The 27,180-nt window shown below is 41.1% G+C and overlaps 2 protein-coding genes across 5 annotated transcripts in view; both read left to right on the top strand.

Annotated features, from left to right (window-relative positions):
* The first annotated feature begins 613 nt into the window (after positions 1–613).
* LOC121953543 (scavenger receptor cysteine-rich type 1 protein M130-like) lies at positions 614–11,989 on the top strand. 4 transcript variants are annotated; one of them, XM_088087165.1, is made up of 11 exons: positions 614–744; positions 2,297–2,398; positions 4,781–4,813; positions 4,898–5,182; positions 5,490–5,798; positions 5,892–6,176; positions 7,808–8,116; positions 8,210–8,494; positions 9,012–9,335; positions 10,087–10,184; positions 10,335–11,989. In XM_088087165.1, the coding sequence occupies exons 2-10, from the start codon at positions 2,353–2,355 to the stop codon at positions 10,170–10,172; spliced, it is 1,962 nt and encodes a 653-aa protein (XP_087943291.1). In that variant the 5' UTR covers positions 614–744; positions 2,297–2,352; the 3' UTR covers positions 10,173–10,184; positions 10,335–11,989. The 4 variants fall into 4 exon arrangements, with proteins under 4 accessions (XP_087943291.1, XP_087943290.1, XP_087943288.1 ...); XM_088087164.1 differs by having other exon boundaries at positions 10,087–10,179; XM_088087162.1 differs by having other exon boundaries at positions 615–744; positions 10,552–11,989.
* A 2,630-nt stretch (positions 11,990–14,619) lies between these two features.
* Positions 14,620–27,180, top strand: part of ehd4 (EH-domain containing 4) — a 30,713-nt gene continuing 18,152 nt past the window's right edge. Inside the window, exons 1-3 of the mRNA XM_088087167.1 lie at positions 14,620–15,099; positions 21,905–22,081; positions 24,228–24,325. Of these exons, the coding sequence (XP_087943293.1) occupies positions 14,870–15,099; positions 21,905–22,081; positions 24,228–24,325 (505 nt within the window). The 5' untranslated portion in view covers positions 14,620–14,869. The remainder of the gene's footprint in view (positions 15,100–21,904; positions 22,082–24,227; positions 24,326–27,180) is intronic.

Raw genomic sequence — 27,180 nt, forward strand, 5'->3', positions numbered from 1 at the left:
GTTTGATTTGAGTGACAGCTGTTGAGGCTTTTGGGCTGAGGAAAAGGAGCTTACAACAAAAACAAAGATACATGGCTGCAATTATAGCTTCTACTTGCAGATGTCTAATGTAGAGCGAACAGGTTTTGAAACGTTTCACATGAGCTGATGACAGCGGACAGAGAGACGTCCACCTGGACATGGATCACCTGGACATGGATCACCTGGACATGGATCACCTGGACATGGATCACCTGCTGCTGACCTGGATAACTCTGCTTTAAACATCATGTCTTATTATTCACATATTTATATTGAATCTCTGCTCGCACACACCCACATCAAGATTTATTTTGTTCTTTTCATCATTTTGTAATTATTTTAGTCATCTATCAATGTAATCGTCAATGTCAGCAGTTGGTACCGAGGCTGCACCCTCTCAGACTCACCCTGTGATCTGGTCCTACAAGAAAATACATGTTTGTACTTTTGTCCTGTCAAAGAGCCAAGATCCTGATCAACTACAGTCTCAACACATCTCTGCTGGGCAACGCCCCTCTGTCGGAGGTTTTTTTATGCCAAGCCCCTTTATTAATTTCAATTTTATTTTTCTCACAGCAGGAGAGTCCCGGGTTTGAATCCAGGTTGGGGCAGAAGTTCAGATCTTGGGCGGGGGCCTTCTGTGTGGAGTCTGCATGTTGTCCCCGTGTCTGTGCGGGTTCTCTCCGGGTCTCCGGCTTCCTCCCACAGTCCAGAGACCTGCAGGTCGGGTTAACTGGTGACTGTAAATTGCCGCAGGTGTGCGTGTGAGTGTGACTGGTTGTCTGTCTATATGTGACTGTCTACTATCTCAGTAGTAACATACTCCTGCAATTTGTATATTTGCTTTCACATCTGTGTGCATGGAAATGTTTTGCGTGAGTAAGCTCGTACAGGTGCATGATGTGAAATAGGGCTTTCTTATTTTTAATGGCATGTTATGACAAATACTAATCAATCCAAAACAGCAAAGGAGTTGCAACACGTTCTGCCTCTAACTGAAATGTTTTGTAATGAGGTGTTCCCAGACTTTTCCAGGCCAAGAACAGAGACAATAGATTAGAATAAAGTAGAACAGAAAACCTTTATTGTCAATGTACAAAATTTAAAAGTGCTACTTTTGACAAAAGTAATTATAATTATAACTTTATTCATATAGCACCTCCAAAATCAGTTGTTTACAAAGTGCTTCAACAGACAAAGCAAAGGCAGGAAAAAACCAAAAAGTCTATAAAGCAAACAAAAAGAATAAAATGCAAAAGGTCAACAAGAATAAAGCAAATGAAAGTAAATAAAAATGTCAGATCATGAAAAAGGCAGGTAAAGTACTAATATATATATATATATATATATATGTTATAATTATTATTATTATAAAAACTGACAGTAACACCCGACTGAAAGCTTTCATATATTTAGCACTTTATGTACTTTGTACTTTTAACTGTTTTAAACTCAAGAGTTTGATTTTTTATTGGAATTCAAACTGTTTTATAATTTCCTTTATGAGTGTCTTATCTGCCTATGCATGTGGTTATTCTTTTAATCTTCATTTTTATTTTTTTGTTTTGAACTTGCATGCATGTTTTTGTGCTCATTACTGTTTTATTATTTGTGTTTTCATGTTTTTTTGTGTTTTTTTTTAATGTTCAAAATGTTGCTTTTGTCATTAGAAAGCAGGGGAGGGGCTTATTATATTCTGTAAACCTTTTTATTTCGGGAACTTTGTGCTGAAGCTTTTAAAGTGCTATTACGCTAATTCTTATTATTATTACATATTAAAGTGCTCTCTATCTGACTTCCACAGTGGTTGGAAGTAATTAAGTACAGTGAATAAGTGTTTTTGTTTTGTTTTGATTTGTGTTCACTGGTGTGTGGCCAGGATGGGAGAGCTCTCAGATAGATAGATAGATCTATAGATTCATCAACTATTAATATGATGGTTAGCTGCAGCTGCAGTTCAGCCTCCTCCTTGGTGACTCTGCTCATGACGGATCCTCCAGAAACAATTAGAAGACATTAAATGCATTCACCTGATGGGAACATTTCAGCCTGCCCTGATTCTGCTGGTACCCGAAAGCACAAATTTATTAAGCTACATTTCCTGTAAAAGAATAAATGAAACTGTAAGATAAGGAACAGTTACGACATCAGTCTGTTTTAGTTTCTTTGGAAAAGCACGGGCGGGGCGGGACCCGCCCTACTCTGCCTCTGATTGGTTGATCGCAGAAAACACACACTCACCTCTAGTGAAAGTTTCACCTTTTCTTGTACGCAGATAAACCCTGAGGACAGCACATGAGCTGATCACAGCAGATCACAGATCACCTGGACATGGATCACCTGCTGCTGCTGCTGCTGCTGCTGCTGCGGAGCTCAGGTAGGACTCTGCTCTAAACATCATGTCTTATTCCGTCCATCCATTTTCCGTAACCGCTTGGGGAGCGCGGGGGCTGGAGCCAATCCCAGCTGTCATCGTGCAGAAGGCGGGGTACACCTGGACAGGTCGCCTGACTCCCGCAGGGCTGACACATAAAGACAGACAACCTTTCACGCTCACAGTCACACCTACGCGCAACTTAAGTCACCAACCAACCTGAGCTGCAGGTCTCTGGACTGTGGGGGAAAGCCGGAGACCCGGAGAGAACCCTCCTGCTGAGGCACCAGTGTTAACCAGGACGCCACCGTCCCGTCCCCATGTCTTATTATTCACATATTTATATTGAATCTCTGCTCGCACACACCCACATCAAGATTTATTTTGTTCTTTTCATCATTTTGTAATTATTTTAGTCATCTATCAATGTAATCGTCAATGTCAGCAGTTGGTACCGAGGTGCACCCTCTCAGACTCACCCTGTGATCTGGTCCTACAAGAAAATACATGTTTGTACTTTTGTCCTGTCAAAGAGCCAAGATCCTGATCAACTACAGACTCAACACATCTCTGCTGAGCAACGCCCCTCTGTCGGAGGTTTTTTTATGCCAAGTCCCTTTTTAAATTTTTAATTAATTAATTAATCAGTTAATTAACTAATTAATTAATTAAGTGAGGGTGGCTCGGTGGTGTGGTGGTTAGCACTGATGCCTTACAGCAAGAGGGTCCCCAGTTCAAATCCAGGTTCGGGCAAAAGTTCGGACCCTGCGCATGGGCCCTTCTGTGCAGAGTTTGCATGTTCTCTCCGGGTCTCTGACTTCCTCCCACAGTCCAGAGACACGCAGGTCCGGTTAATTGGTGACTCTAAATTGCTGTAGGTGTGCGTGTGAGTGTGACTGGTTGTCTGTCTATATGTGTCGGCCCTGTGAAAGTCTGGCGACCTGTCCAGGGTGACCCCGCCTCTCGCCCAATGACAGCTGGGATTGGCTCCAGCGGTTACGGACCATTTTCTGTTTTTTTATGTAGCATATTTAGGTTTATCTCTTCACGTCAGCCTTAACTGCTCTGCATTTTGTTTGGCACTTACACACTGCTGCACCTCTTTAAAATGTTGTATTTTTCCTTGATTTTTATCGATTTTATACACTCTATTTTTAGCATCTCACCGGTTTTATTTTCCATCTTATGTGATGCATTCTGTTCATTCTCTTTTTACTCTTATTTTTGCATTATTTGTATTTGTTTACATGCAGGTTTTATAATGTCTTTATGTTTTCTGTGTATTTTCTTGTGAAGGACTTGGTGCATGTTATTCTGTGCCAAGCAAGTTGGGCTGCATTTTGTGCTATACAAAAATGTTTATTATTCTTATTATTCTTATTATCATTATTATTAGAATGAGGATTGGTTACATGCTAAGCCACATCCCTCTAAAGTTCAGTGTTTAATATCTTCAAAACACAATGAGGTATAAACAAGCTTTTGATACGTTTTAATGATTTTAGGCCAATGATGTTCCACAGAGAAATTGTCATAAATCAGACCCTTAAGTTTAGAAGATGGCAAAGATGTGTTTTGTGTTTTTAATTGAAAATTGCATTGTCCCTCCCTCTGTTGACAGACTTGGAAATAATTACACATATTTGGGTCAGCATAGATAAGAAATATATTCTGTGATTGGAAGAGAACATTTTGATCTATAGGCTGTTTTTTTGTAATGTTATGCCCGTGTTGTTTGTATTTGTATCGGCCCTAGTGGTCGGTTTGAATTCAATTTTTGGGCTGCGTTTCAGGAATTTATGTGGAAATATCTACAAGTAAGTGATGATTGGCTCAACGGTTGTGAAATTTGGACAACTTATGTGTAGAGCCACACCCCTCTAAAATTCACCGGTCAGCATCTCTATAACTATTTTCCTCTGTGTCAAAAATTGTTTTGTTTTTTTGTTTTTAAATCACATTTCCATGCTGCTGCCGCCTATAGACAGACTTCAAAATAAAAACTGACCTGTGGGTCATCACAGATCTGAAATATATCCTGTGTGTTTTGAAGTGATTTAAGGAACAATTTCTAATTTATAGTCTGATTTTTTTTTTTTTTAATTTATGCCATGCTTTTTTCTGCATTTGTTTTGCCCCCTAATGGTTGTTTTTAATTTAATTTTCAGTGTTATCAGTAAGTATTTCTTAGGAACTTGTGTGATTATGTGATTTGACCTTTTTTTCTAATCATTTTGACTTTTTTCTCAAACTTCTCCTGCCTGGACCTAATCCTCTCCCATAACAATATTCTCACCTAGTGGCAAGTTTACTTGTTAGCATAGCATACCTAGTTAGCAATCACGCTGCCTTAAACTGATGGTTATCCTCTGATTTTCTCTTCAGGACTTCAGGCTGAAGGAACACACACCTCAACAGGTAAACAGAGATGGAAAGAGAGATAAAGAACCATTAAAGCAGAATCAACAGACAGTTTCTTCATTAACTTCACGTCTTTGACAGAGTCTGTCAGGTTGGTGGGAGGAGACCGTCGCTGTGCAGGAACACTGGAGATGAAACATCTGGGAGAATGGAAACCAGTGAGTGACTCTGGCTGGAGCCTGAAGACAGCAGCAGTCGTCTGCAGAGACCTCGACTGTGGCTCTGCTGTTTCTTTCAGACCAAGACAGGAGTCCCCACATATATCTGTTTGGTGGATCCAGCCTCACTGTCTTCAGTCTGGATTCTCTCTGATGGAGTGTGCATCCTCCAGTTCCTCATTCTCCATCCTGAATCTCACCTGCTCAGGTAAGCCCATCAGTGACATCATCAGTTACAATCATCTATGACAGTTATGTACCCAGGTTGACTTCCATATGAGCCTGATTATGTTCAAAAATGTGCAGCAATTGTTAGAGTGTATTAAATGTCAGTGTGATGTAAAGTAGCTGCAGTCTGTGGTGTTATAAAGATGTGTCCTGTTGTTCATGATGAACTGGTGTTGGAATTGTTCTGAGTCCAGTTTGAATCACTGACTTGTTGTTTGATGACGTCTTTTTATTTTGTGTCTGGTGTCTTTTCTCTCTCTCGATTTTATCTTCTTCTATCTCTCCAGACTCTGTCAGGCTGCTTAATGGGACCAGTCTGTGCTCAGGCAGACTGGAGGTGAGGTCTAACCAGACTAACCAGAGGTGGTCCTCAGTGTGTGAAGCTGGCTTTGACCTGCAGGATGCAGAGGTGGTCTGCAGGGAGCTCGGCTGTGGGGCTCCTTCGGTCCTCCAGGGGGCGCTCTATGGAGAAGTGGAGGCTCCAAAGTGGACCAAAGAGTTCCAGTGTGAAGGCCACGAGTCTGCTCTGCTGGACTGTAGAAGCTCAGAGAGAAACACCTGCTCAGGTGGCAGAGCTGCTGGACTCACCTGCTCAGGTAGAAGAGGAGCTGCAGCTTTCATTTGCTTCATTTCTGTTCTCATGAAACTCACTTTATTCTTTTACTGACGACGCTCTGCTTTCTGTTCAGAGCCGGTCAGGTTGGTGGGAGGAGACAGTCGCTGTGCAGGAACACTGGAGGTGAAACTCGGGGGAGAATGGAAACCAGTGAATGACTTTGACTGGAGCCTGAAGGAAGCAGCAGCTGCCTGCAGAGAGCTCGACTGTGGCTCTGCTGTTTCTGTGAGAGGGAGACAGGAGTCCTCAAGCAGAGATGTGTGGGTGATCAATCCTCACTGTTCTCTCAGTGTATCTGCTCTGAGGGAGTGTTTAGTGTCAGATTCATCCTCCTCCTTCCTGAATCTCACCTGCTCAGGTAAGCTCATCAGTGACATCATCTCTGACAGTAATGTACCCAGGTTGACTTCCATATGAGCCTCATTACACCTGGTAACATGCGTTTCACTGATCTGAACTACGGGTTAAATGGGTAACAAAATTCACAGTTTAGGTTGGGTCATGGTTTTCGGGCCAGTTCAGTATACGCTGATGTTCTGTATTTTTAACACTCCAGAAATATCAAACATCAGCACACAATATGTAGCCTTATAATCCACCATTTACAGTATATAAAAAATCAGCTGTTCTCAAGGATATGTCAGATATGTCATAAAGTCATGCAGAAACTGAAAGAATGAGGCAGTTTGCCACTGGACACATAACTGTGACAGTAAAACTAGGTGAGATTTCCGTACAGCAAGAGGAGAGACATTGGTGATTTTAACATGCTTTTCATGTCTTTGGCAAAAAATAGTTTTCAAGTGTTTGCCTTAAACAAACTCTAGCTAAGAAGAACATGAACACGTATTCTTTGTTAAATCTTGATTAAGAAAATGGGGTTTCATGTCACTAAAATACAGTGTTACTGCCACCTATGGGACCTTTTGTGCATATTTGAATCCCCATTAGTTGGGTTACCTGATTCCTTTAGGCTGCATTCTTGGCTGCAAGATTAACAGTGTGTGCAAAGAACTCAATCTGTGGCCTCAGTCCACCTGTTGCACCGACTACATTCACCATGTTTTTTGCGTTGTCTGTAATAACTGGGATTGTGCTGTTGCCCCTCTCCAGTTTCCGTTCTGTCACTGCTCGTGTCAGCGCTTCACAGAGATGCTCACCTGTATGAGACGCTCACCTGTATGGCTCTCAGAGAGGGGGCGGGTCTGCAAAACAGAGCTTTTCATCTCTCACTCTGAAGTAACGTCATGAGCAGACACAGTTAGGAAACTTTCAGAGGCCCTGGAGGTCCATCCATCAGAGCTACAGATGCTGTGTTGGACAAGTCTTTGACAATTCCTTGTTGTGTGTGTTTGTTTGTTCATTAAAGCGAAGGAGTTCAGCTATCTCTGGGTTTTGTTTACAAGTGAGGTAAAATGTGGTGGGGCAGATCCAGAACATGATGGAGGGATTTTGTCTCATCTGGCCTGGGGATGCCTCTGGATCCACCAGGAGGAGCTGGAAAGTGTTGTTAGTGAGAGGGATGACTGGAGTGCTTTGCCCAGCCTGCTGCCCCTGCAACCCAGCTCCTGATAAGTGGGTGTATGGATGGATGGATGGACGGACGGACAGACGGATGGATGAATTCTTTAGTCCATTAGACCAAACAAGGATGTCTTCTTGCAAAAATAAGAAAGTAAAAACGTATGAACTTTCTTTGTGGAGAGCAGGAACAGAATAGTGAAATCTACATGTGATGTTATTCTTTGAAAACACGTTGAAAGTGTTCAAAAATGTGCAGCAATTGTTAGAGTGTATTAAATGTCAATGTGATGTAAAGTAGCTGCAGTCTGTGGTGTTATAAAGATGTGTCCTGTTGTTCATGATGAACTGGTGTTGGAATTGTTCTGAGTCCAGTTTAAATCACTGACTTGTTGTTTGATGACGTCTTTTTATTTTGTGTCTGGTGTCTTTTCTCTCTCTCTATTTTATCTTCTTCTATCTCTCCAGACTCTGTCAGGCTGCTTAATGGGACCAGTCTGTGCTCAGGCAGACTGGAGGTGAAGTCTAACCAGACTAACCAGAGGTGGTCCTCAGTGTGTGAAGCTGGCTTTGACCTGCAGGATGCAGAGGTGGTCTGCAGGGAGCTCGGCTGTGGGGCTCCTTCGGTCCTCCAGGGGGCGCTCTATGGAGAAGTGGAGGCTCCAAAGTGGACCAAAGAGTTCCAGTGTGAAGGCCACGAGTCTGCTCTGCTGGACTGTAGAAGCTCAGAGAGAAACACCTGCTCAGGTGGCAGAGCTGCTGGACTCACCTGCTCAGGTAGAAGAGGAGCTGCAGCTTTCATTTGCTTCATTTCTGTTCTCATGAAACTCACTTTATTCTTTTACTGACGACTCTCTGCTTTCTGTTCAGAGCCGGTCAGGTTGGTGGGAGGAGACAGTCGCTGTGCAGGAACACTGGAGGTGAAACTACAAGGAGAATGGACACCAGTGAGTGACTTTGACTGGAGCCTGACGACAGCAGCGGTCGCCTGCAGGGAGCTCGACTGTGGCTCTGCTGTTTCTGTAACAGTGAGACAGGAGTCCTCAGATATATCTACTTGGTGGATCTTGTCTCACTGTGTTCAGTCTGGATTCTCTCTGATGAACTGTGCAGTACCCAGTTCCTCGTCCTCCATCATGGAACTCACCTGCTCAGGTAAGCCCATCAGTGACATCATCAGTGACATCATCTCTGACAGTAATGTACTCAGGTTGACTCAGATGCAGCAGACTGTCTCCAGCAGCTGTGACGGAGTCTGAGGAGCTGCTGCCTCAGTGAATCAGCTGCTGAATGCAGACAGATAAATACTTGAAAATACTGAGTTTGTGAGAGCAGTTCAGCTGCTGAAAGATGGTGAAGAGGTTCGAGCGGTCGCTCGTAGGTTTGATGTGTCTCCAAACGACGTCAACCGATGAAAGAGACGTTCACAGGACACCGGGCCTGAAAGCAGGAGATGAGGACAAGGTTTTATTGTGTAGGACAACACACAGGGTGCATGTCATCATACTCCTCATGTCCGTCGCTCGCTTTCTTTCCTTGCGTCTCAGTCGTGCCCGTGGCAGGTGCAAGCAGAGAAGGTGAGGAGGAGACGTGAGGACGAAGGAGCCGAAGCTGAGAAATTTTTAAAAATCTGCTGATTTGCTGTTTGATGACATCTTTTGTGTGTTTACAGACGTGCTGTTTCGGCCCAACATCTCCGTGTCCGTGGACGGGGTCTCCGAGGCCCAGCAGCAGGGGTTTCAGGTGTCCAGGGGCTCCAGCTTTAACATCAGCTGCTCCGTCCAGCCTCAGTATCCAGGAGGCTCCTTCAAGCTCCGCTTCGCCTCCTCCGACTCATCACGTGACTACACCCGGCCGGCTGTCAATCACTCTGCCAGCTTCCCGTTTCCTGCTGCAGAGCCCGCCCACCACGGGACCTACAGCTGCGTTTACGGCGTCCGTGTTTTCTCTCATGACTTCTCCTCTGAGAGCCGCCTGCTCTCCGTCACCGTCTCAGGTGAGCTGACTGTTCACATGCAGGTTTGGAAAAGATGAAAACGATCAGCTGACCTCAGAGTCCGTGCCGTTGTTTCTGGAATGACACTGTGACTCCTGTCGTTGTGTGACACGTGACGTGTGACTTAAACAGAAGGAAGTGAGGCTGTGGCAATGGCTGTATTTGAAACTGTCGACGAGTCTTGGGCGGTATCACAGTATCAGAGTATACCTCAGCATTTAGAAGTCCTTGAAGGTGTGTTTTCCAAGTCCGTTAAAAACCAAAAGCACACCGTGCACAGCATGCACCAACAGAGCTCAGTCTCTGGTTTCTACTGGTGGACCCCACACTGTTGACACCACAGACTGTATATAAAGATGGACAACATGACAGCTCCCCTAAAGTGTAACTTTTTGGTCTGGATCGCCCCCTGGTGTCTGGCTGCAGTATAGGTCATAAAGTCCGCCTTTCCGTGTTAGTGACTGGGACATAAAAACTCAAAGACAACGGCAAATACATTTTTCCAAAAGCCGCTTTCTCTCACTGAAGTGTCCCCAAAAAATTAGTGATTTTTGTCAAAAGAAAAAGTGGTGAACATGCTCTTGTCTCAACTTCCAAAAAGGATGTGCTTATCAATGCATTTTGCATTTTACACAGTGTCCTGAACTTTTTTAGGAATTGGGGTTTTAGGTTTCAGGTCTACAGTTTCTGTTTAATGTGACTTGTTGGACTCGTGATGTTTAGTGATGTGATGACTGTCCATGTGTTTCAGGGTCAGATCCAACACGTCGGACACCTTTTATCATCAGAGTTGTCGTCCTGTCGCTGACTCTGCTGTTGGCGAACGCTGCCGTTTAATGCCACTGTAAGGTACCGACACAAGTCTGCTGTTTAGACCACTGAGTGAAATTAAGCCAGCTGGCAGGAAACGTTCCCACAGCATTGGCAAATGTTACAGGTTGCAATAATGTTTTAAGAAAATCATTTTATTCTAATGTTAACATTTTTTGATAAGTACAGAGAGTGTTACCTGAACTTTAAGAAGAACATTCTGGAAACTAAAAGAAAACTTGCTGCTGGAAACATAATAAAACATTGCATTGGTTGCATTGTAACTTTCCCAGAATGTTATTAGAACCAAAAGTTGCTCACTGGGGAAGCCATCAGTGTGTGTTTATCGAAGAGAAGTTGGGAGTGATGCAGGAAGCCTCCTCTTTGTGCTGCCATGTCTCTGCAGGCCAGGAGGAGGCAAAAGGGGGATTGACGGGAGAAAACTGAGCTGGATTGTTAAAACGCGGGTGTTTCTGCAGAAGAGAGAGGGCCGAGTGAGGAGGAAGGAGCTCAGGGAGCTGAGTAACATCTCCACGAAGGCTCATCGCACATCCACATGAATTTTTATACGCATGTTCCCTTTAAACAAGCAGTTTGGGGTTATTATTTTGCATTATATACTAAATTTTGCTGCTGTCTCTTCATAGGTTCTGCCTTCCTGCTGGAGCTCTCAGCTCAGAGCTCAGTGGTTTCTTCCAAAAAAGTCTTAAAACACTAAACCTCTTAAACACAAATACCAACTTTCATTTGAAAACTAGCCCCAGCAGGTCCAAGCAGCCCGCACTATTTGAAGCCAAAGACACATCGACCTAAACCGATGGAGAACAATCTTGGCCAAATAATGTTACATATTGAGTTACTATACACTTGAAAAATGATTCCTCTAAATTCTGTATTACAAACCTAATTCCGAAAAAGTTGATGCTTTGTAAACCAGAACGCAATCATTTTTAAATCTGTTATGACATATATTCAACTGAATATGGCACAGAGACAAGATATTTAATGCTTAAACTGAAATGTAAATGAAAATATGCACTTATTCAGAATATGATGACTACTTTGAATTTTGAGCTGTTAAAACTCTGGATGGTCTTTTTCCTCTTTAGCGACATTCATGATTTCCAACAACAATTTAAAAAAATGGATTGGTCAGACCACAGCACACTTTTTCACTTTGTGTCAGTCAGAGAATTTCTGTTTTAACATTTTCTGGTTCGGATAAATGGTGTTGTTTTTGGTTATTTTTGAAGATAAGATGCCTTTGTTTTCTTAAAAAATCTTTTTTGAAGAAAAATCACCCACAAATTTTTAAAAAAATGTTTACAAAAAACATTAAAGATAAAAAAAAAATCACCAAAATTATGGCCCGACCGATGAGAATTCTAAGTAACTGTATACTCACTTTTGTGGTGGAGCATTTAGCTTTTTAAAAATTAAGGATTTAGGATTTATTCATAAATAAATTGCTTAATTTTAATTAAGAATTTTGTACTGACAGAATTTTGATACAAAATTTCCCCATAACTTGGCAAAGAATCTGAATAGAAAGAGCCTTAAGAGGTCACAGAGGATAAAAGTTTAATAAAAATGAGGCAATGCTCTACGATGAGCTGACGTCACTTTCGACCGTCTGCTCACAAGGATTTAAAGTAAACAGGACAGCTTTTTTTATGACAGAATTAACAGCAAAATGTTTATTTTGCCTGGAAAAAGTAGTACTAATAGCAAAATACTATCAGTACACCTTTGCTGGAAGATTCAATACACAGAATGATGAAATTATTCAGTTAACTGTAATAAATGTATCACTTCCCTGTAAGAAAATAAACCACTTTAATAAACTCAGATGAAATGTGGTAATTTTACGTAGTTCAGAAGAATTTGTTGTATATCTTGTCTTCCTTTAAGACCTTATTAAGATACTGCATTCTCAAAAATGGGGTCAGGGGTCACACTGAGCTTTTACCTTCTGGCACCAAATTCTAATCTGATCATTGTTGTGTCCAGGTGGATGTTTGTGCCAGAATTGTAAAAATTCCCTCAAGATGTTCCTAAAGTAACATGATCACATGAATGAGGCCGAAAGCTCACAGTGACCTCTACCTTTGACCAGATTATTTTTGTGTCCGGGTGGACGTTTGTGCCAAATTTGAAAAAATTCCCTCAAGGTGTTAACATATCATGTTCACAAGAATGAGATGAAGAAGCTCACACTGACCTTGACCTTTGATATTTGAATACCAAATTTAAATCAGGTCATTGTTGTTTCCAAATGGACGTTTGTGCCAAATTTGAAGAAATTCTTGCAAGGTTTTCTTGAGACATTATGTTCTCGACAATGTTACAAACAGGGTCTAAGTGTTTGTTTGACCTTAAACTGCACAATCCTAATCAGATCATTGTTAAGTGGACCTTTGTGCCAAATTTGAAGAAATTCTTTCCAGGTGTTCTTAACACGTCGTTCACAAGAATGAGATGAAAAAGCCCACAATGACTTTGACCTTGGCCTCTGACCACCGAATTCTAATAAGATCGCTGTTGACTACAAGTTGGTGCTTGTGCCAAATTTGTAGAAATTCCCTCAAGGTTTTCTTAAGATAATATGATCACAAGAGTGAGACAGACAGGCTCACAGTGACCTTTACTTTGACACTAAAATATTAAAAAGTAAAATATACAAAAAATAAAAAATAAATAAAATAAAAATGTAGGTGTTAGAAGGAATGGGATGGCTGTGAATTACACTACAGCAGCAAAAATTAGAATTTATCAGCCTTGAAGAAAGTTAAAATCTCTCCAGGGTCTTTGTTGGAGACCAGACTTCACTGAAGAAACTTTGCAACAAGTGCACATACGTGATAAAGCTTAATACTGGCAAGCCAAGGCAGCTTTATCTGTACAGCACATTTAATACAAGGACATTCAATGTGCTTTATAGAGCAATAAAATCTAAAAACATAATAAAAGATGCATATTTACAAAGATATGATAGAAAAGATTAAGATCATATCAATGATTTAAAATAAAAAATCACCAATATAAAAAATATGTAATATTTTTGTATTATTTTATCAAATTTAATTTATATTTCATTTCATTTCATATTCTAGCATTATATATATATATATATATATATATATATATATATATATATATATATATATATATATATATATATATATATATATATATATATATATATATATATATATATATAAATGAGTACACCCTAACAGATCTTTTTTTTAAAAACATATCTCTCCTTAGAATAAATGCCATATATGGAATCCTATACACTAAAATGTAAATGTAAAATAGCAAAGCATTGCTAATAAGTCAGAATAAAATAGCAAAAGTGATCCAAAAATTCAAAAAGGATGGACTTGTGGGAGGCATGCTTAAACATCCAGGCCAAGAGTCGAAGAAAATCGGCATGCGAGTTTATCACAGTTAGCCGTAGTCCTGAGAAAAATATAGATGAAACAGTATGTCGCCAACTTGTTCATTCAATGTCTAGAAGAGTTGGTGTCGTTCTCAAAAATCAAGGAGGCCTACAAAATATTGATTTATTAGGATTTGTTGTAGGGAGTAATCATTTTTGAAACACCTCAGTTGAGTTAAATGTACTATTTTCTTATCCTGATTATGTTGATGGTGACCATCCTTTTACGCTGATGCAATAGATATCTAATAAAACTCAGTTTTGTCAAAATGTTATTGAGTGACTCTTCAGGTTCTTGACAAGTTTAACCCGCTCTGTGTGTGTGTGTGTGTGTGTGTGTGTGTGTGTGTGTGTGTGTGTGTGTGTGTGTGTGTGTGTGTGTGTGTGTGTGTGAGAGGGAGAGGGAGAGAGAGAGAGAGTTGGCAGAGCTCATCCAGCAGGGGGCGCTACAGAACACAAAGAGATGATAATAATGATGAGTCAGAAGCTCTGAATGACCTGCAGCTTTTCACCAGTTTATTTATTTAAGAAAGCAAAACCTCTTTAAAGAAAAACAGATTATTTGAGCTGAACTTTCTTATGAGCTGTGCTTTAAATTGTTTGGGAAATGATAACTAAAATTGTATAAAATTCAAATAAATATAAAAATATTAAAAATAATTTTAAAAAATACAATACTTCTACTACTAATAATAACAATATTAAATATTTAAGAAAGTAAACATTTTTAATAAAACATGCATCAGAAAAAACAATCACAATCAAATCTAAGCTTAAAATAGTGACATTGCATCCACGACTTTTTTTTTTATTTAACTCCAAGATTTCAGATTCAACTGTTAAACATCAAAGGGTCCGTTCCCAAAAAAACATCTAACAACTTATTCCTCTGAAAAATAAAGAACAGTCCCTAACTGCACTTTGTGTGTGTGTGCGTGCGTGTGCATGTGTGTGTGTAATGTAGTGTACGTGCGCGCGCTTCAGGTTGCGTCACAGGGGGAAGGGCGGTGCCCCCAGGTAGCGGTCACATCACCACAAACACACGCACGGAGTCGTGCACGGAGTTACGCACAGAGGAGACAGTGTGTGTACAGAGCGGCGGAGACTCCCAGGTGCCTGCCACACACACACACACACACACACACACACACACACACACACACACACACACACACACACACAGTCTTTCCTCCGCTCAGTGTGGAAGGACGCAGAGAGCGAGAAGGAGCCGAGAGCAGGCGGAACATTTGGAAACATCGAAACAGGGAAGTGGTGCAGCATGTTCAGCTGGGTCAAACAGGAGCACGGCGGACGCAACAAGGAGGGAGAAATGTACCAGACGGTGACGGAGGGACTGCAGACCCTCTACTCGAAGAAGCTGCTGCCGCTGGAGGACACCTACCTCTTCCATGACTTCCACTCCCCGGCCCTGGAGGCCGCCGACTTCCAGAGCAAGCCCATGGTGCTGCTGGTCGGCCAGTACTCCACCGGGAAAACCACCTTCATCAGGTACGAACCGCAGCCGGGGTCAGCCCGCAGGCCCGGGGGAACCCGCCGACACCGAATCAGCTGTTAGAAGTAATAAAGAGCGCAGGGGGCATAGAGTTCAACTGTGTGGCAAAACCACCTCCATCAGGTGTTATATCAATGTACGCAGGATTTGGTGGAACTCGGTGCCAGACCTCATCTGAAAACCTGCCTATTTAAGGTTTTAGTGCTTATAGATAAAAATATAGATAGGGCAGCACATACAGTAAGATGTCAAACAAATGTGTCATGTCTTCTGATAAATTCGGCTAAAATGAAATCCACCAAAGCCGATTTGTATTTTAGAAAAAGTTAGTTTCATGATCTGGTTCTTCGCTCTTGCTTCGCCCTTATTACATGCTTTCTGGATTGGGGGCTCGGGTTTGTGCCAGACCGCATTTGAAAATCTGTCTATTTAAGGTTCTACTGCTGAAAGATCAATAGATCGTGTAGATAGAGGATATATAGAGGAGGTAGCACAGGATGTGAGATGTTAAACAAATGTGTCATATCTTATGACGAATTTGGCTAAAATTAAATCCACCAAAGCCGATTTGTTTTGTAGGAACAGTAAGTTTTAAGACAGTTCTTCGCCCCTGTTTAATGCATACTGGATTGGGAGATCAGCTATATGATGGTGACCTCATTTGAAAATCAACCCATTTAAGGTTCTCTAGCTTAATGATAAATATAACTTTTCCTATAAAACAATTTGGCTCAATTTCTTTCAATAAACATGGGAAGATGCAATTAGCAACAAAAGAAAAAATGACTAAAAAAATTGCAAGAAATAAGTAAAACATACAAGAAAATTAACTGAAAATTGGTTAAAAAAAAAGTAACGAAAAAGAAAATTAACTGAACAAAATTTCCCCATAACTTGGCAAAGAATCTGAATAGAAAGAGCCTTAAGAGGTCACAGAGGATAAAAGTTTAATAAAAATGAGGCAATGCTCTACGATGAGCTGACGTCACTTTCGACCGTCTGCTCACAAGGATTTAGAGTAAACAGGACAGCTTTTTTTATGACAGAATTAACAGCAAAATGTTTATTTTGCCTGGAAAAAGTAGTACTAATAGCAAAATACTATCAGTACACCTTTGCTGGAAGATTCAATACACAGAATGATGAAATTATTCAGTTAACTGTAATAAATGTATCACTTCCCTGTAAGAAAATAAACCACTTTAATAAACTCAGATGAAATGTGGTAATTTTACGTAGTTCAGAAGAATTTGTTGTATATCTTGTCTTCCTTTAAGACCTTATTAAGATACTGCATTCTCAAAAATGGGGTCAGGGGTCACACTGAGCTTTTACCTTCTGGCACCAAATTCTAATCTGATCATTGTTGTGTCCAGGTGGATGTTTGTGCCAGAATTGTAAAAATTCCCTCAAGATGTTCCTAAAGTAACATGATCACATGAATGAGGCCGAAAGCTCACAGTGACCTCTACCTTTGACCAGATTATTTTTGTGTCCGGGTGGACGTTTGTGCCAAATTTGAAAAAATTCCCTCAAGGTGTTAACATATCATGTTCACAAGAATGAGATGAAGAAGCTCACACTGACCTTGACCTTTGATATTTGAATACCAAATTTAAATCAGGTCATTGTCGTTTCCAAATGGACGTTTGTGCCAAATTTGAAGAAATTCTTTCCAGGTGTTCTTAACACGTCGTTCACAAGAATGAGATGAAAAAGCCCACAATGACTTTGAGTCAGTAAAACGTACAAGAAAATTAACTGAAAATTGGTTAAAAAAAGAAAAGAAAGAAAGAAGAGAAAAAATTCTGTAGCATAGTTTTATTTTTGAAATTATGATTATTATAAGGTTACTAGATTTTTTGTCCATTCGTGCAACATCTATGATGCTCATTGCCTTTTTTTCCCAAGCTTTTGAAAGAAATCACACTAATTTGTTCAAGTTTGAAAAAGTTTAAATGCTTGTGAGAAGTGTCTGGAAGCAGCGCAAAAAAACTGATGTCGCTCTGGGATTCTAAGGGTTAAACGTGACAGATGTGACGGATGTGTGGGATGAAAGTGAGGTTTTCTGAGGATCATTTCTGTGTAACTGACCTGCCATTGTTCAGTTCCTTTATTCCGTCGCTCCGGCTGACATAAGTTGTGATATTTCCGGCGTTTTTGTTGTTGTTGAGTCCGACCTGAGGACGAGAGGACAGATGAGAGGACAGATGAGAGGACGGACGCAGGGCAGCGACACCGCCGACCTGAGGCTGATTCTCTTTTCTGAGTGTGATTTCAAAGTGAAACCATTTTTGTGAAGAGTTTTAAAGATGTTTGTCAGCTTTGATTTCTGTCCTGTTGACAGTGGAAAGACTGGACAAAACCGTCTTATACTATTACTTCTACTTGCATGGAGCAGGTAGAGAGGACGGGCGTTGACATGGTGTCCACTGGTGCAGTGAAACCACAGCTGTGACATGCATGAAGTAAGGAGGACACAGGTCAATGAGTGAGAAGAGGCACGGCTGCAAAGTGGACACTACGGCGCAGTAGCCCACTCAGTGTGTTTGAATATCGACCCTTTTGTAAAAATGCAGCTCAGTGAGTATGAGTCGCTACAAATTAAACACGTATTGCAGTTGGTGTAAAATCGTGTGAGTGGAACACAACACCGTGTGCTAATGGCAAACAATCATCTGGCTATCATGTGCACACTGTCCACACTGTCCACACTAAATACATGAAATATGCACTTTTGTTACTTGATGTAAACAAACCACATAGCTATCAGCTGTGCGCTGGAGATCAAACATTACAACTGAAAAGATTGGTGTACAGCCAACTTGTATCTCGCTACGTTTGCAACATTACTTTTTAAACAGAAACACATTTTATATTTTGATATTTAGAGGAAAGGACAAACAGCCTGATTTTTAAAAAGTAAATTTTGTGTGCAGAGTGGTTTAATTGTCAGTATTTGACACTACACAAAAAACAATAATGTATAAAAATCAATGTAGCTACAAATCCCGGACATATCCCAGGCTGAGATAACAACAAAATAAAAATAAAAAATCTACTTTGCATGTTGTATATTGAAAATAGTTTTTAAAAAATTATCTAAAATCATAGTGACATCATGGCAAAAAAGGCATTTAAAGGGTTAATATTCTGAAAAATAATGAATATTTGATATTTATTTTATTTTTAAAAAATTAACTCAATGAAAGTAGAAAATAATTTCAATGTATAATGTTTTTTTAAAGCTTGGTTTTGAAAAGTGCATTTTGTGCGCAGAGCAGGACGACTTTGTGTGACATTAAAGCGGGCCCTAAAGGGTTAAACTGTTGACCCGGTCAGAGCTGATCAGATCACATTGATTGATTGAGGAGCAGCTGCTGCAGAGGAAACTGTTCAGTTAACTTTGGCAATTTAACTTCTACTGTAATATCATAGAAAGACAACCTGGGTGAGTTTTATAGTTTTACTTACATTTGATTTATGACTTTTTATGACATTTTGCTGATGAGACGTAACAACAATGGACCAACAAACTAAAACATTTTGCTGTCTTTAGCAGAGCTGCTCGGTGAATTTATATTACAAAAGATGACCCAAAACACTGGATCCATTTGTTCGATTTCTGTGAACATTTCAAAATTGTGCGTGCGTTTGCGATTAAGCAAGAGAGCTTTAAATCATGACATTTTCAGATGAAGTCTGGCATTGTTTCCTGAAGGTGTCCTGACACCGAAGACCCAAAGATGTTCAATCAGTTAATCGATGATTGATTTTTTTGTGCGTTTATTGTCGCTTGATAAGTCAGTTCATTTAAAAAGCACAAAACAGCACAATACAATATGCATTCATGTTTCCTCTGAGCTCAGGCCGACCTTCAGTCAATAATAACATTTCCCGCCCGCAGCGTCACAACAGGATGTGATGTCACCGCTCTGATTGAGCTGATGAGGAAATGTTGAGCTGAGCGTTAATAAAGCGATGTGTGATAGTGAACAGAGCCGTGAAGAAAACAGGGCGATGAGACACGACGATAACCAGCAATTTTAATGTTGTAGCTACAAATATCTGTGTAAGAGTGAGATTTCCCTGCATATATAGGAGTGTGTGTGTGTGTGTGTGTGTGTGAGAGAGAGAGAGAGAGAGAGAGTGTGAGGGGCAGCAGTGTGTTGATCAGCTCTTTAACTCGTGACGACGTGTCGGCCTCCAGGCAGAAAACAGACAGGATTAAACAAACTGAGGTCGTGAGTCCAACATGCAGCTTTTATGGATAAAAATAGTTAGGATGCTTAAATTGGCAGATTTTTCAGTGGGGTTTGGTTTGACTTTCTTTAAGGGTCTTTACATGTTCAGCCTTAATCAGTTAATCACTGATATTTTTTTCAAAGCAAAAATGTATATTAAACTTTAATCACTGAATCACTGCGGTGTTTAAAAAAGCAAACCTGTCAAACATTTTCTGCTTCCAGAATCTTGTGTGAATGTGTGAATTTGAGGGTTTTTTTGTTTTAAATCATCATAAACAGAATATGTTTCTCTTTACCAGAATGTTAAAGCCAAATGTCTTTTGAAAATCTTCAGATTTAAACTTGTTTTGCTTTGCAACTAATACATACAGGAGGTAGCACTTAATTTAAGATATCAAACAAATGAACCAGGTGTTGAGGTCAATTCGGCTGATGAAACATTAATGGAGCAGGTTTGTTGATTTTGTTATCAGTGCTCAGTCACCTGAAGCTGCTGATAACTCTTGACAGCAGCGGGACACGCCGCCGTGCAGCGGGACACGCCGCCGTGCAGCGGGACACGCCGCCGTGCAGCGGGACACGCCGCCGTGCAGCGGGACACGCCGCCGTGCAGCGGGACACGCCGCCGTGCAGGGCTACAGGTGATGGTGCATAGCTGCATGTGTGTTGCGTCGTGCAGCTCTGCAGAGTGGAGGTAGAGCCGGTTTTCAGCTGGATCGCTGACAGCGGAGGCGAGCTGTGACCTGCTCAGACTCTGTCAGTTTGTCTCGATCACCTGTGAGCTCCTCGGTTGCAGCCTCATACAGTCTGTGCAGCAGCACGTTAACTGCAGATCGAAAGCAGAACTCTTTAAAGTTTAAACTGTTAATAAGAGATAATTTGGCGCAGTTATTAAAAGTGAAATTATATTTAGTATTAGTAAGTTTTGCGAATCGTTGTTCGTAAAACCAGTCAAAATGTCAGTTTGAATGGGTTTCAGTGGAGCATTTTTTGACCTGAACAGTCTGAATGTAACTATTTAGTTTCCACAGTGTATTTTAGACTTATTGTAGGAGCTGAGCTGAGTGTCACTGAACGCAGCTTTAGGCAGCAGTTTGGTCTCTGCTGAAGGACCACATGTTGATCCGTGAGCTGAAAAAAATATCGTGGTGACGACACGTTGACTGTGAAGGATTATTGATCTCCAACAGGCTGAATGTGAATGTACGGTGGCCTGGAAGGAAAAACTGACTGAGAGCTGAGGTCATCACACTGCAGTTACACTCAGCTTATCTCATGTCTGCAGAGAGGGAGTGAGTGTGTGTGTGTGTGTGTGTGTGTGTGTGTGTGTGTGTGTGTGTGTGTGCATATTAGATACAAACAGTCCAACGTTTTGGCAGCAAACACAACCAGCAGAACTGACCTGCAATCAGTTTACGTCCAACACGAGCTGCAGAGTAAACGTTACTGCTGTGTGTGTGTGTGTGTGTGTGTGTGTGTGTGTGTGTGTGTGTGTGTGTGTGTGTGTGTGTGTGTGTGTGTGTGTGTGTGTGGGTGTGTGTGTGTGTGTCCGTGTCCCAGTACCGAGGCCCCACCCTGCCCCGAGGAATGCTATGAATCATGGGAACTGAAAAGAATGCTTTAAGTCGCCAGTAATTTGCAGAGTCGACATATTTCGCTCTTCTTCTTTGGTGGAGGTGAAGTGAAACCAGCAGAGTTGACGGTTGAAGTTGCGCTCTCTGATTGGTCCACACATGCAGACAGTCGTGGACACGTGATCACTTGCTTTCCGTGCTTTATAATTGTTTTCCTGATTTCAACCTCTTGTTCATGTGTTTTACTCTGTATGTATGTATGTATCTTCACGTTAAACTGGACCTGAGATTAACTGGAGATTTTAGAAACAGCATTCAGGACCGTTTGGACACTGAATGTTCGGCTCCTGAGCGCTGCTAACTGACCGTTTAAGTTTGTCGCTTGTGTGTGAATTTTTATGCTTTTTGTTTTAACTTTTTAGTTTACTCGTTCTTTTTTAGAGAAATTTCCTCAGTAGAGAGATTCTGAATCTCTGTGGGAATATTCCTGGTTAGATAAATAAATAAATAAACAAACAAACAATAAATACAGAAAAGATTTAATTATTAAAAGAATAATAATAATAACTTTAATGGATTTTTCCGTAGTGAAGTGAAATGAGAAAAAAAAAGTTTTGAAAAAAAAGTACAGCTGATAACTTTGGTGAAAATCCTAGCTGCTGAGTGGAAACATGTCGACGGTCGCAGAGCGACGATTTGCGACAGTAAACACGCTGAAGGATAATAACGGTCTCTGTCTCCACCCTGGCTTTTGTGTCTTTGATGTCCATTTTGGCTGCGACAACAGGAAGTGAGAAGACAGAGACGCCGCAGTCGTCCTCCATCGCTTCCTTCCTCTCTCACTTTTCTTTGATGAGGGAAACCGTGTGATCGCTCGGCGCTCGGATGAAAGGATACGTGGGAAATATGTGAGGAGGTGGAGAGGACACTTGCTGTCCTCCACTAACCCTCTGTCTGTCTCTCTGTCTCTGTCCTGTCAGGTACCTGTTGGAGCAGGATTTTCCGGGGATGCGTATCGGTCCGGAGCCGACCACCGACGGCTTCATCGCCGTGATGTACGGAGAGAACGAGGGCGTCGTCCCTGGCAACGCTCTGGTGGTCGACCCCAAGAAACCCTTCAGGAAGCTCAACGCGTTCGGAAACTCCTTCCTCAACAGGTAAACACACACACACACACACACACACACACACACACACACACACACACACACACACAGGCAGCTCCTCACCCTCCTGTCACTGCTTTCCTCAAAACATTCAAAACGCAGGAAATGACCTCTCCACTCCTGACTGACATGTAAACACACACACATGCACACACACATACACACACACACACACACACACACACACACAAACATGCATGCACATGCACACACACATGCACACACACGCTCAGGCTTTGTAGCGAGGTTTTAAATTTAGTTGAAAACACTTTGGTCCAAAAATATTTCCTCTGTCCAGAAATATTTGTTAGAGTGGCAGCAGGAAGTGCACGGACAGTCGACCCTCCCACTGTTTCTGTGTGTGTGTGTGTGTGTGTGTGTGTGTGTGTGTGTGTGTGTGTGTGTGTGTGTGTGTAGTTGAGGCATTCCTTTAACCAGGAATCCCATCTCACACGGGTGTGATGGAGGAACCTCAGTAAGTTATTGTTTCCAGGGGGAAGTGTGTGTGCGTCACCACGTGTCGGCGCGGCGGGTCAGTCGGCTAAATTTATCTTTAAACTTTATATTTATGACGAGGTGACGGAGAGGTCGTAAACACACACACACACACACACAAACACACACACACACACGTCCTGTTGGATCGATCAGTGTGAACACAGTGTCCCGTACTCGAGCACGGAGCTGAAAGGTGGTCTTCAAGATCATGATACGCTTTATTGTCCCCAGAGGGAACTACAGTACGAACAGAGCTGCAGTCACAGTCGTACTATAGAGACAAACACTAGAGCGAGGTGAGACATTCAGACAGAGCAAAAGACAGTCTGTGCTGAGGACACGGAGTAGATGTCACCTACAGCTGAGGAGGGAAAGTTACATGGCCTTCACCAGCCTCTGCGATCAAAATAATACAAGGTACAAGTTAGATTCATGAATCATATTTTTAAACAAAGTTTCAAAAACAAAATTACATTTGTCCTTGATGCTGCTACATCTTTGCAGATGAAGTATGAGTTGATTAAAATCATCAGCTACTAAGAAAAAAAACATCCGGTTGCTGCTGTTGGCAAAATACAAATTTTACTTTTTTTTGAATTTGCTTCAGTCTCTTGTGTCCTGTTGGCTCTAAACAAGGTCCACCCATCCAGCAAAACAGCTAGATCTGGGATGTTAGGGGTTAACCACGTGTATGTGTAGATTTGTTGCTGAGCCTCGATCGCATCTTATCCTCCTGATGCCGGTTTGTTTCTCCCCCCTGGTCTGACTGGCCGCTCGGCCGTTGGTAGAGATCCTCTCGTGGTCTGCTGCATTCAGTCCAAACTCCACAACTTTTCCAGATATTGATAAGTGCTTCTCTATTGTAGGAAAGTTGTGCTTCGAAAAAATAGAAAAATATTGCAAAAATATAGCTGCAGACTGCTGCATCTACATGCGCTATATTTGCACAGTATAATATCGCACCAAAAAAGCAGTTTAATATCTCAAGGATAAAATAAGAAAAAGAAAAAAATCAATGACAAGGAGGATAAAAATAAAACAATTGCAATGCTCATGCTTAAGGATAAAAGTGAAATAAATAATAGCAGATATAAAATAGCAGATATTATACAAGGATAAAATAAGATAAAAAATAACCACAATAAAAGCAAGCTAAGTTAAATGTACCAAAGCTGTTAGAGGTGATTAAAAAGCAGCAGGTAACGACACGATGAAATACTGAAATGATAATTTCACTCCCAGAAGAGAAAATGAGTTGCGAACTGTCACAGTTGCTCATACCGAGCAGGTTGCTGACTCATATCCTTTCATAGTAGTATAGTTCATGTGCAGCCAAGTTCAGTGTGAACACCAACTGACCGAACATTTTTCGGGTGCACGGTATGAATCAAAAGTACCAAATATGAAAAAACCCTGAGCGCTTCAGTTAGGATGAAGTGAGCTTAGTTTAGGAGCAAAAACCTAAAAAAGGAGACTTAACAGTCTGAAACACCTCTCTCACTCTCTCCTGTGTGTGTGTGTGTGTGTGTGTGTGTGTGTGTGTGTGTGTGTGTGTGTGTGTGTGTGTGCGCGCGTGCGTGCGTGCATGTGTGCGTGCGTGCGTGCATGTGTGCGTGCGTGCGTGCATGTGTGTGTGCAGGTTTATCTGCTCTCAGATGCCCAATCAGGTTCTTCAGAGCATCAGCGTCATCGACACGCCCGGGATCCTGTCAGGAGAGAAACAACGAATCAGCAGAGGTAATGAACTCTGTGTGTGTGTGTGTGTGTGTGTGTGTGTGTGTGTGTGTGTGTGTGTGTGTGTGTGTGTGTGTATATGTGTGTGTGTGAGCTGACTAAGCCGCTGCTCCTCTGTGTTGTTGTGTAACAGTCCTTGAGATTCTTTCACTTCCTCACATTGTACGAGTCAGCGAGCCGTCGGCCTGCCGGGATCCGAGCGGCTCCTCATTCATTCATCAGCTTCAGTTTAAAGGCTGGAGACTCTCGGGCAGCCGGGGTCAGAGGTCAGAGGTCAAAGGTCAGAGGTCACGGCGTCCTCACAGATCACAGAGCAGCTGTTCTCACACGATATACAGAGCGATAGAGCGACTCACAGGACGTAGAGCGCGGTCATAAACCCGCCGTCGGCCGTCACTCTGCCTCCTTTCCTCTGCGTCATGGTTCGTTCCTGCTCTGCAGAGGATGAACCCTCTCAGCGATTTTAACCCTTTGTGTTGTTTAGCTCTTTGTTGTCAAGCAGCTTGATTGAATTTTAAACCCCCAAATCTATTTTGCATGAAGAGCAACCTGTCAATCATCACACACTCTGCATATCGAGGGTTTCCCTCTTCACAGTGCAGAAATATCGATGTAATCTGCTCGTTTTCATTACAAAACACCAGTCAGAATTATTTTCTCTACTAAAATAGAGGTTTATTATTCTAATAATAATATTTTTTAACAAGAACAGCAGTAATTATAATAATAATAATAATGATACTAATATTGATGATGGTGATAATTAATAATGATAATCATCAGTAATAATAATAATAATTATTATTGTTATGTTTTTTTTCCACGGCAGTCTTTTGATTCTTTTATTTGTCATGTCTTTCTTTTCAGTGTCAGTTTCTTCCAATGACAAAAAAGTGACGGAGAATTGAAAATGAGAACTGGCAGCAAAAAAAGAAGTAAACTAACGAAAAATAAAAAAATACAATCACACTGAAAATAGAGTGACATGAAGAAAAAAATCCACGTACTCCACAGGTGTCGACATTATTTTAGCGTGATCTATCACTCGTGCAGCCTGAGAAAGTAGAAGAAATGTGCAAAAAATAGTTTTGAATGCTTTTAATTATAGGGAGCAATAAAGGTCTTTAGCAACATGGTTTATTATATTATAATAAAGTAATATTACCCTGTTAGTGTGCAGCTTTCATGGAAATATGAATGAAGGCAGTGTTTGGCAAGTTGTTAATTTAGGTTTTTTTTCTTTGCTGTTAAACATAGTGGCGGATCATTTTTAACCCCTAAAATGACGTAAAGGGTTAATGACGCCGTGATCTTTCTTCAGGTAAAACCTGACTGTGTGGAGGGTTTTTCACATTAAAATGATCTTGTGAAACTCTTCATCCCTCCCTCGTCTCACTTCCTGTTTTGTCTCTGGGTCCGTTTCCTCTGACGAATCACGGCTGCTGGTGAACAGACCTTAAAAATGCAGATCTGAAACCGCAGAAACTGATCGCCAGCGAACATCAGGGACGTTTACAAACGCTGCGGAGATCTGATCCGGCGCTGAGAGAGAGCTGCAGCTGTTCGTCCACTGGCAGTTTTGTGCTCAAAATAGTACAAGAAAATTACAAGAAAATTAGCAAAAAATAAAAAAATAAAACAAAGAAAGAAAAAATAAATGAAAAACGGATAAATCTGCTTAAAGATTATAATAATTCTGTAAAATAATTTTAATTGTACAACTATGATATTTAGAAATAAAGCTCTCTCTCTAAATTTTTCTCTCTAGCTTTGTAAAAAAACCCAACTACTTTCTTGCAGTTTGCCGGACATATTTTTCCAAGTTGCTAATTGCATTTTTCCCATATTTTTGAAAGAAATCAAACCAATTTGCTCAGAGTTCAAAGGTTTCAAAGGATTAACTCAGTCAGTCAGGTGTGAATTATGCTGCTGTGTACATGCTAAAATGACTCTATTTATTTGAGTGTGTCTATGGCTCAGGGTCCATGCTTTGCATTTTGCTTTGCATTGGAGAGTTTTCATTTTTTAGGAACAGAACTCTCAGTTATTTTCAGTTTTATTTCTCAGGAAAGTGCAACTGCTGATAAAGAAATCTATTTTTATTTCAACTCGGTGGAGTTCAACGGTTAAGTCTGAGTTCAGAGGCACTGCAGGAAACTCTGGAGCTCCACGATTATCGGCAGACCGGTGATATTCACTTTACTGCCCGAGGGCCAAATCTGGCCCCTAAAACTCCCAACTAAAAAACACTAACAATAAAGTGATCGACAGTTTTGTTTTTGTCCTTTTAGTCTCCATCAGGTGTCAGAGACATAAAACAGCATCAGCATAGAGCTTGTTGATCTAAAAAAGAGCCACAGGAGGATCCCCCACAGAGGACACAGCTGAGACACTGATGTCCTAAAATACTAGAAATGTCCTTAAAATCCAAGAAACATCCTTTAATCCATAAAACATCCTTAAATCCTATAAACGTCCTATGTCATAAAGATCGTAGAAATATCCTAAAATCCAAGAAATGTCCTGAAGTCCTAGAAATGTCCCCCAAAAGCTAAAAATGTCCAAAAAAATTCTAGAAATGTCCTAAAATCCTAAAAATGTCCTGAAATTCTAAAAATGTGCTAAAATCATAGAAACGTCCTAAAATTCAAGAAAAACACTAAAATACTAGAAATGTCCAAAAACCCAAGAAACATCCTGAAGTCCTATGAAAACTCTGAAGTCTTAGAAATATCCTAAAATCCTGGAAATGTTCTGAAGTCTTAGAAATGTCCCCAAAAGGCTCAGCGTTCACACAGAGCGTATATACAGAGCATTCACACACACACACACACACACACAGTGTGTTCACACAGAGC

This window comes from Plectropomus leopardus, chromosome 14 (assembly GCF_026936395.1).
Source record: "Plectropomus leopardus strain MGB_pleo_1.0 chromosome 14, ASM2693639v1, whole genome shotgun sequence".
Classification (NCBI taxonomy): Eukaryota; Metazoa; Chordata; class Actinopteri; order Perciformes; family Serranidae; genus Plectropomus; species Plectropomus leopardus.

What these genes read in the sequence shown, in the direction of transcription:
- LOC121953543 (XM_088087165.1), top strand. Translation starts at nt 2,353, where the DNA reads ATGGATCACCTGCTGCTGCTGCTGCTGCTGCTGCTGCGGAGCTCAG. An exon ending in AGGAACACACACCTCAACAG is followed by an intron (nt 4,814 to 4,897) that starts GTAAACAGAGAT and finishes CGTCTTTGACAG; the next exon opens with AGTCTGTCAGGTTGGTGGGA. An exon ending in TGCTGGACTCACCTGCTCAG is followed by an intron (nt 8,117 to 8,209) that starts GTAGAAGAGGAG and finishes CTTTCTGTTCAG; the next exon opens with AGCCGGTCAGGTTGGTGGGA.